The sequence below is a fragment of the Podarcis erhardii genome, assembly GCF_964252035.2.
Source record: "Podarcis erhardii genome assembly, chromosome: 8".
NCBI lineage: Eukaryota > Metazoa > Chordata > Lepidosauria > Squamata > Lacertidae > Podarcis > Podarcis erhardii.
The window spans coordinates 76,342,149-76,355,429 of NC_138499.1; the positions used below are offsets into that span (position 1 = coordinate 76,342,149).

At 43.5% G+C, this 13,281-nt stretch overlaps 1 protein-coding gene across 6 annotated transcripts in view; it reads left to right on the top strand.

Annotated features, from left to right (window-relative positions):
- The window catches only part of CDH18 (cadherin 18), a 634,566-nt gene that overhangs the window by 481,277 nt on the left and 140,008 nt on the right, over positions 1-13,281 (top strand). For all 6 annotated transcript variants that reach the window (XM_081873024.1, XM_081873021.1, XM_081873022.1 and 3 more), the window contains one exon: positions 6,230-6,524. In XM_081873024.1, the coding sequence (XP_081729150.1) occupies positions 6,230-6,524 (295 nt within the window). The remainder of the gene's footprint in view (positions 1-6,229; positions 6,525-13,281) is intronic.

Here is a 13,281-nt window from a genome sequence, read left to right on the forward strand (position 1 = left end):
TTGCCAGAAGCAGCTTAGTCATGCTGGCCACATGACCCAGAAGCTGTACCCCGGCTCCCTTGGCCAATAAAGCGAGATGAGTGCCAGAACCCCAGAGTCGGTCACAACTGGACCTAATGGTCAGGCATCCCTTTACCTTTACCTTTTACAAATGAGACCCATATGGGTCATACCCTCCATTATTAACTTTCTGAGAAAGAAAAGTAAATGCAGTTTGGATGTTGATGTATATACAATTACTTTTAAGGACGTGACTATTATTTATTCCAACAGTATTGGCTCATGTGATTAGCATCATGTGAGGGGAAGAGTGAGGCTGTGCCTGACTGTCACACCATTGTATTCTTGCTGCCCCCATCCACTGTGTATGGAAAAATAACACAGGGAGCCCGCTGTATGCACTTAGGCTCCCCATGCAACTTGGAACTCAGACTGCGCTGGGGTCTAAATGATGAGTATTCTACAGACACATAGCAGGCTCTTGACTTCTCCCTCCCATGCCAATCTGTGGATATTAGCGAAGTGGAGGCCACTGAGTGTGGCTCTGCATTCTCCCTGATGCAATTGTTAGAAAAATGATGGATAATCAAGGGGATAGTGTGTCAATCAGTGGGCCACTACTAGGGAAAAGTGGGCCATGACCATAGATGTTGGTGGAGCATGTTCCAGTGTAACTCCAAAAATGGTGTAAAAGAAAAGGTAAAGGTAAAGGTAAAGGACCCCTGGATGGTTAAGTCCAGTCAAAGGCGACTATGGGGTTGCGGCACTCATCTCACTTTCAGGCCAAAGGAGCCAGCGTTTGTCCACAGACAGCTTGCTGGGTCATGTGGCCAGCATGACTAAACCGCTTCTGGCATAACAGGACACTGTGACAGAAACCAGAGCGTACGGAAACGCCATTTATCTTCCTGCTGCAGCAGTACCTGTTTATCTACTTGCACTGGTGTGCTTTCAACTGCTAGGTTGGCAGGAGCTGGGCCAGAGCAATGGGAGCTCACCCCCATCGTGGGGATTTGAACCACTGACCACCTGATTGGCAAGTCAAGAAGGCTTAGTGGTTTAGAGCACAGCGCCACCCGCGTCCCTAGAACTGGTGTACCATATATTGAAGTCTGCATGGGCCTCCTCAGATCATTTCCATAACACATCCACTTGCTTGGGTGGCTTTGCTCTTAAACATCTCACAGCCCATTGTTCACCTGTGAAATGGTAGTAATGATGGTGGTGGTGGTCTGTTTGAAAACTTGTATCACCAGCACACGCACAATGAATCCTCAACCGTATGGCATGCTGCTGTGGCAGTGGAGTGGCCTGGAAGCCAGCTCTGTTATCACAACCACTCTCAGTTGGGTGGAGGACTACCTTCCTAGTGTGAGTAGAGCACTGCTCCACAGCTGAAGTGGCAGCAGTCACAACTGTGGAGGCAGGGCTGAAAGGCAGTGAGGCTATAATTGAAACCATGGCTTCCATAATGTGAGGGGTGAGAATAAGCAAAGGAGGAGGTGATGGGTGCTATCTGGAGTGAACATAGAATCCTAATAGGGGGCACATCACACCAAATGACCTCTACAATAGGAAACTCAGAGGGACCTGGAGTCCGTAAGTGGGGTGAAATGAAAGCTCCTTGATCAAACCTTCAGCCTTGATGTGCACCATGCTCTAACCCAGGCTTCCTCAAACTCAGCCCTCCAGGTGTTTTTGGCCTACAGCTCCCATGATCCCTAGCTAGCAGGACCAGTGGTCAGGGATGATGGGAATTGTAGTCTCAAAACATCTGGAGGGCCAAGTTTGAGGAACCCTACTCTAACCGAATAAGCTAACTGGTGCTTCTTGGGAACACAGAAAGAACAAAGGATTTATCAGAGAGAAATGGGGGAGAGGGAAAAGTGACTGGAGGAATGAATGGTCCAGAGAAAAATAAGAGAAGTAAAATGATTCTTCCAAGGGTAGTCTTCTTTCTACTTACCTGACGTGGGACTGGCGAGTGATAGTGGTGAGCATAGCATAAAGGGATGGTCAGATAGCTAACCAAAGAACAGCTTGTCCACTGGCTCCCCTAAATTCAAGCCCAAGACTCCACCACTTAGGAAACTGAGCGAATCTCTGCCTGTTCTAGGATCAGCTGATGCATTTGCCTGGTAGCCTGAAAACCCTTGGTGGTTCTGGGGATGGCAAGTGGTTATAAATCAGAACCCTATTCTGTAACTTGGGTTGGATTGGTAAAGAGACAGTGAAGCAACAGAGTCATGCTTGTGAGTACCCTTAAAAAAAAAAAAAAAGGTCAGAAACTGCTTTGATGTGCCCCCTCACCAGAACCCTTTCAAAGTATACCAGAAAATGGGTTGACTGGCTGTCCATTGTTCTTTTGTGAGGGCAAAGCTGTTGGAATGAATTCATTGAGGTCAAAAAGAGAGAGAAAGCTTTCAAACCATCCTTCCTTTTTGCTTCAGAACATTAGCAGCAGGCTCGTGGGAGCACCACTGGGTCCTACCGAAAATAGCAGAAAGGGTGAAAAATGTGAAAACTTGATAATAGCAACACCTTTGTTGACATTATCTTTCTTCTATTTTTCCACCATTGAAAGATAAAATGCTAACCCTTGGATGCAGAGAAACACTTGAGATGATCATTTTGTTATATAAAAAAAAAGTCATACAGAATCTCTTACTGCTTCAGAGTTTGGCTACTGTCTTCAGAAAATCAAGAACAAAAATCGGTATATTTTACTGAAGAAAAGTTTATCAGGAGAAAGGAACAGAGGTAGCTCAGACACATTTTTTCAGCGGCTGTTTTACAACTGGAGTGTAAAAAGTACATTCAAAGACAAAAAAGTTCTCAATCTACAAACCCAAGGCCTGGGGTTTGCTCTTTCTCTTTCCTCCTCTCCCCTATGTAGGTTTTCCATTAGCAGCTACGCAGGCAGTTTTAGCATATTTGGGCATTTGCAGCCATGGAATGTAGCAAAGATTTTATTACTCTGACAGATTTCACACCTTAGGCTTTGAGCTAAAACATCACACAAAATTGACACCATTCACCTTTCTCTGGAATGGCAGAGATCCCTTTAGCCCCCGCAGAGAACTGAGGACTTAATATGGCCAACATTTTGTTCTTATCTGGGAAAACTCTTGGTAGGAAAATGGCACAAAATGGACGTTAAGCAGACTATCAGGATTTATCTTAAATGTACTAAAGTCTTTCTTTTGCCTACTTCTTCTTGTGCCTTTTTAACCTATCCCCATGTGTCAGAAAGTGTCTAATATCACATATGAATGAGGTCCACATGTTGAAAGGGCCAACCAGGGTGCACCACTGACCTCTCCCCACATAATTTTGTGCAGCTGGAAAAGACTATGCACATGGAAAATGAGGGGCATAGTATTTAAAATCCAGAAGATAGAAGTAATGTCAAAGTGTGGGATCTCCTATTACGTGGACAGAATTTTTGTAAGGACAACAACAACAACAAAGCTTCATAATCTATCTCAGTGTTTCCTAAACTTGGGTCTCCAGCTGTTTTTGAACTACAACTCCCATCATCCCTAGAGCAGGACCAGGGGTCAGGAATGGTGGGAATTGTTATTCAAAAACAGCTGGAGACCAAAGTTTGGGAAACATTGGTCTAGAATAAATCCATGGGTCATTTTAGCACTCAGGATCATCGAAAGAGTTGACTTTATTTATTTATTTATTTTTAAATATTTTCTTTTACAAATTGTTCAAACACAACCATATTCAACAATTTACAAGTTTTTGACTTCCACCAGCTCCTCCCACAATCCTCATGTTTTTATATTTGTTCCGCATTTCCTTTATAATATATTGTCAGTTTTTAATATCCTTACATCTCATTTTCTCTTTACAATACCCTTTCTCATCACAAAGCCTCTTTAAATCCAACTAGCGTTGTCTGTTCATCACAAATATTTTCCAGATAAATCGTAAACTTTCTCCAGTCCTGAGTGAACTTGTGATCTTTCTGGTATCTAATTTTTCCAGTCATTTTATCTAATTCTGCAAAGTCCATTAGTTTCAGCCTCCACTCTTCCAGTGTCAGTAGTTCCTCTTGTTTCCATTTTTGGGCCATTAGGATTCTTGCCGCAGTCACTGCATATTGAAAAAGTTTATAATCACTTTTGTTAATTTCTCTTCCTGTAATTCCTAACAGAAAAGCTTCTGGTTTCTTCACAAATGTATATTTAAACATCTTTTTCAACTCATTGTATATCATTTCCCAGAAGCCCTTCACCTTCTTACATTCCCACCACATATGAAAAAACGACCCTTCCTTTTCTTTACATTTCCAACACTTGTTACATGTTTTATACATTTTTGCAAGTTTAACTGGGGTAATGTACCATCTGTATACCATTTTCATAACATTTTCCTTTATCGTCGTACATGCAGTGAATTTCATATTTTCATTCCATACTTTTTCCCAATCTGCTAATTGTATATTATAACCAAAATCCCTGGCCCAATGTATCATAACCGATTTAACTTCTTCGTCCTTTGTTTGCCACTCCAATAACATTTTATACATTTTTGACAATATTTTACAATCATTGTTTATTATCTCTTTTTGAAATCTAGACTCTCCTTCGATATATCCCCTCTCTTTAAAATCCTTTTTAAACATTTCATTTGTTTGAAGATAGTGCAACCAATCATATACATATTTTTTAACTTGTTCATATGGCTTCATTTTCCATTTTCCCCCTTCTTTAATAACTATATCTCCATAAGTCATCCAATGCTCTCTCATATTTGTCTTTTTAACACTCATGACCTCCAGTGGGGACAACCAATGTGGTACTTTAGGTTCCAAAATATTTTGGTACCTATCCCATATTTCTATTAGGGAACCCCTAAAAATATGATTCTCAAAACCTTTGTGGATTTTCTTCTTCCCCAACCATAAATAAGCGTGCCAACCAAATCTATTATCAAAACCTTCAAGGTCCAACAACTTATTATTTTTTAATGTTATCCAATCCTTTAACCAACAGAGACAAGATGCTTCATAATATAGTTTCAAATCTGGCAGGGCGAAGCCACCTCTTTCCTTCGCATCCGTTAATAATTTAAATTGTATTCTTGGCTTTTTGCCCTGCCAGATATATCCTGATATCATTCTTTGCCACTCTCTGAATATCTTTGTCCCCTTAATTATTGGGATCATTTGAAATAAGAACAACATCTTTGGAAGTACACTCATCTTGATCGTTGAAATTCTGCCCCAAAAGGATAGTTTCATCCTGCCCCACACTTCGAGGTCTCTCTTTATACCATTCCAAATTGTTAAATAATTGTTCTGATATAAGTCAATATTTTGGGGGGTTAACCATATTCCTAAATATTTTACCTTCTTAGCCAAGAAAGAGTTGACTTTAAACAGAGACATCTGCTTCTGACAATTTCTCATTAGTATTACAGTGGTACCTCGGGTTACATATGCTTCAGGTTACACACTCTGCTAACCCAGAAATAGTGCTTCAGGTTAAGAACTTTGCTTCAGGATAAGAAAAGAAATCTTGCTCCTGATGGCGCGGTGGCAACAGGAGCCCCCATTAGCTAAAGTGGTGCTTCAGGTTAAGAACAGTTTCAGGTTAAGAACAGACCTCCGGAACGAATTAAGTATGTAACCAGAGGTATCACTGTACTGAACTATATCACTGTTAGTGACCAACAAGTGGGACCCACAATGGAAGGTTTTGGTGTGGCATTCTGCTCTTCAAGATATTATCCTGCCAACTGTGTTGTTTTCCAGGATCTTCCACTTCAACCCCCCTGTTTCTGTGATCTTATATTGCCAAGCATCTCCTTTTCTATACAACTCCATATCTGAACATTGTATCCTTAGAGAGGTGTGGAGAGACATGTACGTGCTGTTCTCGGGCCCTTCCCAGTTTGTATCTCAGCTGAGCTGAGCTCAAAGCCACCGTGCTTCTCCATCACTCATACAGTTTTCAATACAATATGCAGTGTCCGTTAGCCCTGCCAGAGAACTTGCCCTTGTTGTGTTTCTGATGGTCTGACAAATTAATGGAGGTTGCTTTCAGTTCAGGAGACCCATCCTAGCAAAAATTGGACAGTTCCTACCCTTGAGCAGTGCTGATGACACAATTGCTTTCTCTCACCAACCAAACAAGCCTCGACCATAATGTAGTATTATATTACATGTATTGCATATTTTCCTTTCCTATTTTTTTCTCATTTTCTTTTACAGCTGCATTCCAATTCTGACAAAGGTGATGGATCAGTCAAATACATCCTTACAGGTGAAGGGGCTGGGACTATCTTTATTATTGACGACACAACGGGAGACATCCATTCAACCAAAAGCCTAGACCGAGAAAAGAAGACCCACTATGTGCTGCATGCGCAAGCCATCGACAGACGGACAAACAAGCCACTTGAACCTGAATCGGAGTTTATCATTAAAGTACAAGACATCAATGACAACGCACCAAAATTTACAGATGGACCTTACATCGTTACCGTGCCAGAGATGTCTGATATGGGTAAGGAGAATAAATGGGGATTTGTGTTACTGTGCACTTGGTTCTGTGGACTTTCTCCTGTCATTTAGCTGGTGGTTTTGCTTGCTTTTTTGCTTTGCTTTTTTGAGATACCTAGAGCAATGTGCTTGCAATGGTGTGCATTAGTTCCTTTGTGCCGCTTGTGACATCAGGGTCATTTGGAAGGCCATCATCTCCTTAGAAGCTTGTCAGCTCCTTTAGGATTGCCTTATATCCCTTTACTAAAACAACAACAACAACAACAAACCTATGGTTACGTGGAACATACTCAATAAACACACAAGATGTAACCGGCTGTACTTTTGAATAAATAAGGTACACTATTCATTGTATCAATTTGTAGATTTCAACAGAAGTCTCAACGAAAAAAGCAGAAGACCCAGTGGATCAGTTCATTCTCTAGTCAGTTCATGCACAAGGGCCATACATGTATAAGTATCTATTCCACCTGTCTGTTCAAAGAGTCCAATAATCCACATGAAGAGTCGTTACAATTCCACAGAATCCTTTCAGAGAGTCTCAGACAAGGATTTCTGGAATATTAGCCTTGTTTCACCATCCTAGGCTTCATCAGTAGAACAGGCTCAGTAGAACAGGCTTCATCAGTAGAACAGCTGAGCTTGCAGGGCAGCAGCTGAAGAAGGAGCAAAAAGGGTTTTCTGGTGTGTGTGTTTCTTTGTGGCTGATTAGCTGCTCTCCCTGTGCAAGGGTCAGAGGGGGCAGGGTTTCTGTTGAGGCAGGTGATTAGCTGTGGGAGGCGAACACAGTTTGATCCATCTTGTAGATTTAAGGGAGCTAGTCTCAAACGTTTGTTGGGGGAGGCCTAGGGTTTTTTTTGGGGGGGAGTTATTTGTCCTGTCTTCATGCTTTTTATGATGGAGGACCGCTGTAGCCACCCCCAACGACACATTCTCAAGATGGAGGGTGAGGGAACAGCTGCAGTCACCTGCAGTTCCTGCGCAATGTTTGCCATCTTGCCAAAGGTTGCAGGCAGCTTTACCTGCAGCAATTGCATGTTGATTGCCCTCTTAGAAGACAAAGTCCAGCAACTGGAGGAACGTGTAGCTACGCTCCAAAGAATTAGAGAGCTGGAGGAAAGGAGGAGGAGTGGCATTATATGTCAGGGACGTGTATACCTGTGAAGAGATCCAAGATTTAGATCCTCAAAGCCAAAGTGAGAGCATTTGGGTCAAAATTAAGGGAGAGAAGAATAACAGTGACCTCATTGTGGGAGTTTACTATACATCCCCAAGCCAAACGGAGGACATAGATGATGCCTTCCTGGAACAGATGGCCAAGCATGCAAAAGGAAAGTAGATAGTAGTAATGGGGGATTTCAGTTACCCGGATATTTGTTGGATGTCAAACTCAGCCAAGAGCATAAGGTCAAACAGATTCCTCACTGGCCTTGCAGACAACTTCGTTGTCCAGAAAGTGGGAGAAGCAACAAGAGGAACAGCCATTTTAGATCTGGTCCTAACCAATGTTGATGACCTGGTTAGTGGGGTAGAAGTGGAAGGATCATTAGGCGCAAGTGATCATGCTCTTCTGAAGTTTACTATACAGCGGAAAGGAGCAGCCAAGCATACTAGGACTCAATTTCTTGACTTTAAGAAAGCCAACTTCATAAAACTTAGGGAAATGCTGGGTGAGATCCCATGGACAGTAATACTAAAAGGAAAGGGAGTTCATGATGGCTGGGAGTTTGTTAAGAGGGAGATAGTAAAAGCACAACTTCAGGCAATACCAATGAGCTGGAAACATGGAAGGTGCCTAAAGAAGCCAGGGTGGCTATCTAAAGAACTTTTAACTGAGTTAAGATTTAAAAAGGATGTGTACAAAAAATGGAAAAGGGGGGAAACCACCAAAGAGGAATTCAAACAAATAGCCAGCATGTGTAGACAAAGTCAGAAAAGCTAAAGCACAGAATGAACTCAGGCTTGCTAGAGAGGTTAAAAGCAACAAAAAAGGCTTTTATGGGTATGTTCGTAGCAAAAGGAAGAACAAAGAAACAGTGGGGTCACTCAGAGGAGAAGATGGTGAAATGCAAACAGGGGACACAGAAAGGGCTGAACTCCTCAATGCCTTCTTTGTCTCAGTCTTCTCCGATAAAGAAAACAATGCCCGACCTGAAGAATTTGGAACAAATGATTCAGTAGAGGAAACACAGCCCAGAATAACTAAGGAGATAGTACAAGAATACTTGGCTAGTTTAGATGTATTCAAGTCTCCAGGGCCAGATGAACTGCATCCAAGAGTATTAAAAGAACTGGCAATGTGATCTCAGAACCACTGGCAGTCATCTTTGAGAATTCCTGGAGAACAGGCGAAGTCCCGGCAGACTGGAGGAGGGCAAATGTTGTCCCTATTTTCAAAAAGGGGAAAAGAGAGGACCCAAATAATTACCGCCCAGTCAGTCTGACGTCAATACCAGGGAAGATTCTGGAGCAGATCATTAAGCAAACAATCTGTGAGCACCTAGAAAGGAATGCTGTGATCACCAATAGTCAGCATGGATTTCTGAAAAATAAGTCATGTCAGACGAACCTGATCTCATTTTTTGACAGAATTACAAGCCTGGTAGATGAAGGGAACACAGTGGATGTAGCCTACCTTGATTTCAGCAAGGCATTTGACAAGGTGCCCCATGATATTCTTGTAAAGAAGCTGGTAAAATGCGGTTTTGACTATGCTACCACTCAGTGGATTTGTAACTGGCTGACTGACCGAACCCAAAGGGTGCTCATCAATGGTTCCTCTTCATCCTGGAGAAGAGTGACTAGTGGGGTGCCACAGGGTACTGTCTTGGGCCCGGTCTTATTCAACATCTTTATCAACGACTTGGATGATGGACTCAAGGGCATCCTGATCAAATTTGCAGATGACACCAAACTGGGAGGGGTGGCTAACACCCCAGAGGACAGGATCACACTTCAAAATGACCTTGACAGATTAGAGAACTGGGCCAAAACAAACAAGATGAATTTTAACAGGGAGAAATGTAAAGTATTGCACTTGGGCAAAAAAAATGAGAGGCACAAATACAAGATGGGTGACACCTGGCTTGAGAGCAGTACATGTGAAAAGGATCTAGGAGTCTTGGTTGACCACAAACTTGACATGAGCCAACAGTGTGACGCGGCAGCTAAAAAAGCCAATGCAATTCTGGGCTGCATCAATAGGAGTATAGCATCTAGATCAAGGGAAGTAATAGTGCCACTGTATTCTGCTCTGGTCAGACCTCACCTGGAGTACTGTGTCCAGTTCTGGGCACCACAGTTCAAGAAGGACACTGACAAACTGGAACGTGTCCAGAGGAGGGCAACCAAAATGGTCAAAGGCCTGGAAACGATGCCTTAGGAGGAACGGCTAAGGGAGCTGGGCATGTTTAGCCTGGAGAAGAGGAGGTTAAGGGGTGATATGATAGCCATGTTCAAATATATAAAAGGATGTCACATAGAGGAGGGAGAAAGGTTGTTTTCTGCTGCTCCAGAGAAGCGAACATGGAGCAATGGATCCAAACTACAAGAAAGAAGATTCCACCTAAACATTAGGAAGAACTTCCTGACAGTAAGAGCTGTTTGACAGTGGAATTTGCTGCCAAGGAGTGTGGTGGAGTCTCCTTCTTTGGAGGTCTTTAAGCAGAGGCTTGACAACCATATGTCAGGAGTGCTCTGATGGTGTTTCCTGCTTGGCAGGAGGTTGGACTCGATGGCCCTTGTGGTCTCTTCCAACTCTATGATTCTATGATAATGCACATACCATATGTAATATTACAAGATAGTGGATCTTATAACATAGTAGTGGTTGCAGTAAGCAGCGACTGTTACAAAGCAGGATTATATCCTGTAATATTACATATGGTATGTGCAGTTGTTTATGGTGATCTGGGGGAAAATATCATGCTCTCTCCTTCTCCCCTCTGCTTAATGCCCCTTGATCCCTGGCATCTCGACTTAAAAGGGCTGTGGGTAGCAGAACAGGGGGGGAACCAGTCACACCTTAGAGCAGGGGTCAGCAAACTTTTTCATCAGGGGAATGGTCCACTGTCCCTCAGACCTTGCAGGGGGGCAGGACTATATTTTGAAAAATATAAATACCCTGCAAGCCAGTTCCGCAGCTGGCTGCAGACCCGGAGGAATGCACTCTCCACACACTCAGGAGTGTGTCTCGGCACTGCCCACTCACCGGTGTTGTTGACGAGCAGCAGCCGCTCCATCGGCCCGTCGCCGCGGAGCTCCCAGGTGGCATGCAGCAGGAACTGTGGCCCATCGTCCGAGGCCAGGTTGGCAGGCAGGCTGCGTACATGAAGCGCTGGGCAGGTGACACACAGCTCACCCTCCAGCTGCTCCAGCATGGCCACTGAGTGTGCCACCAGCAGCAGTGCTGAGCTGGGCACCAGGCGCGGGGCTAACAGGCGTGCTAAGCTCTGGCTGAAGCCCTGCGACGCACCCGTCATGATGCCCACGGCATGGCCCAGTCCCATCTCTCTCCAGCCCGCCAGCCTCTCCATCCATGGCTGTGCTGGGTTTACCTCAGCTGTGGGTGATGAGGCTTCAGATTGGCCCCAGGAACTTCCTGCAGCCAATCTGAAGCTGCGCCAGTGTCACCACCGGCCCAGAAGCCGTGCCAGCATTGTGGAAGTCAGTCCCCATGTGGCGAGGCGTCCGCAGCTCGCGGGGACTGACCAAGCGGGCAGCAAGGTCTACGGGCCAGATTTACGAGCCTGGGAGCTGCATCTGGCCCCTGGGCCTTAGTTTCCTGACCCCTGCCTTAGAGAGTAGTTGTCAGTAGACACAAGAGAGCTATACTAACCAAATCAGTATTTTCTGCTTGCTGCATAGTAGTGAGTAGCAATAGGGAGGTTCTGGAAATTAATCCTGCCTGCTCTCAGGTTTTCTTGCTTTCCTGATGGTGAAAGGGGTGATGAGGGTGGCCCTTCATAGAGAACAATTAGAAGCCCACAAACCTCCCAAGGGCATTTATGCAATGTACCTGATTGACTCATTACTTCTTTCTATCTGTTTTAGTAGCAAGGGGCTGTCTGGCCAAGGTTGGTTAGCTTTAAATGTAGCTGTAAGAGCTCCTTGGGAGACTATCAGAGTGAATTGAATTGCTGGCCTCTCATAAGCGTTTTGATTATATGCATGTGAGAGAGATGCCTACATGCACCTTGATGGTTTGTCATCACTCTGAATGACAATGATGGTAACAATGATGATTGTTCATGCTAATGCATCAGTTGTGGCAGACAACATCAACATTTGTTTATGCCGGCTAGGGAGGAAAGAGAAATGTGAATGGTATGGTAATGTCATAAAAGATAAAACCTGCTATGAGCAAAGAAATTGCTGTGCTTGTTCACTTCCACATAAGGTGCGTACAATGGCCCAATTAGTTTGCAGGTTGTGTAGATGAACCAAGTTAGCTTTATCAAGCTGTGTAGCAAGTGCAGATGAAGATATCTGCTATGCAGATGATTGAGATTTTATTTTTTTATTTTATCCTGGGGTGGCTTGGTTTGTTATTCTTTGTTTTTGCATCAAGTGATAAGAAGTGGAATCTCGGTTTTCGAGTGTAATCCCTTTTGGAAGACCGTTCGAGGTCTGAAACATTCAAAAACCAAGGCGCAAAGGGAAGTCTGCAAATTTAATGGATAAAATAGAGGAGGGAAACTCAGTGGAAGCCATTCGACTTCCGGGGTGCATTCAAAAATGGAAGCATTTACTTCCAGGTTTTTGGCATTCAAAAACCAAAACGTTCAACTTCCGAGATGTTCGAAAACCGAGGTACTGATCTATTTGCCACACATTGGAGCAGATGTAATAAAATGTATGTTCAAATGGTTGCCTATGACCACCCAGAGCCATGAGGAAAACACTTGGATCAATAGCCAAGCAGAACAGGTTCTCGAGGCACAGAAGAGAAGCAACATCATCATCATCATTATTATTATTATTATTATTATTATTATTATTATTATTATTATTATTATTATTAAATATTATTATTAATAATAATTTCCTTTCTATGCCACTTCATATTTTTAAGAAAAAATATCAAAGCTGTTTACAACGCATTAAAATATCAAATAAAACTTTACTGAAGAAAGTCCACTATAAAGTATACATTCAAAGCAACATAACTAACCCCAAACTTAAAGGTTTCAAAATAAAACATTGCTAAAGGGAGTCAAATATAAAAGACATGTTTAAAACAGCACAATTGGCAAGGAAATAAAATCTTAAGCAAAGAATGCATCTGCTGCTGTTGCTGCCAATCCTGGCAATGCTGGTTCAAGGCAGGCGGCAGCTGTGGAAGCTCAGGCTCAGTGACCTGGGTCTGCACTAAGACACAGGCAAGATGGCCTCTGGCCTCTTTGACAGACTCAGCTTTTGTAGCTGAAGTCCGTCAGGGCCCTGTCCTCCAGGCTAGGTGCGGAAAGGTCTGCAAGGCAGGGGGCAGGTCTTCCAGGACTCACAGCCACCATAAGAACATATGAAAAGCCTTCTGGATTACATTAGTGGTCCATCTTGCCTGGCATTCTGTTCTCAAAGTGGCCAATCAAATGCCTGTGTGAAGGACGAAGGCAGTGAGCACAGCAACACTGTGTTCACCTGTGATTCCTGGCACCTGGTATTAAGAGGCATACAGTGGTACCTCGGGTTATATACGCTTCAGGTTACAGACTCTGCTAACCCAGAAATAGTACCTCGGGTTAAGAACTTTGCTTCAGGAT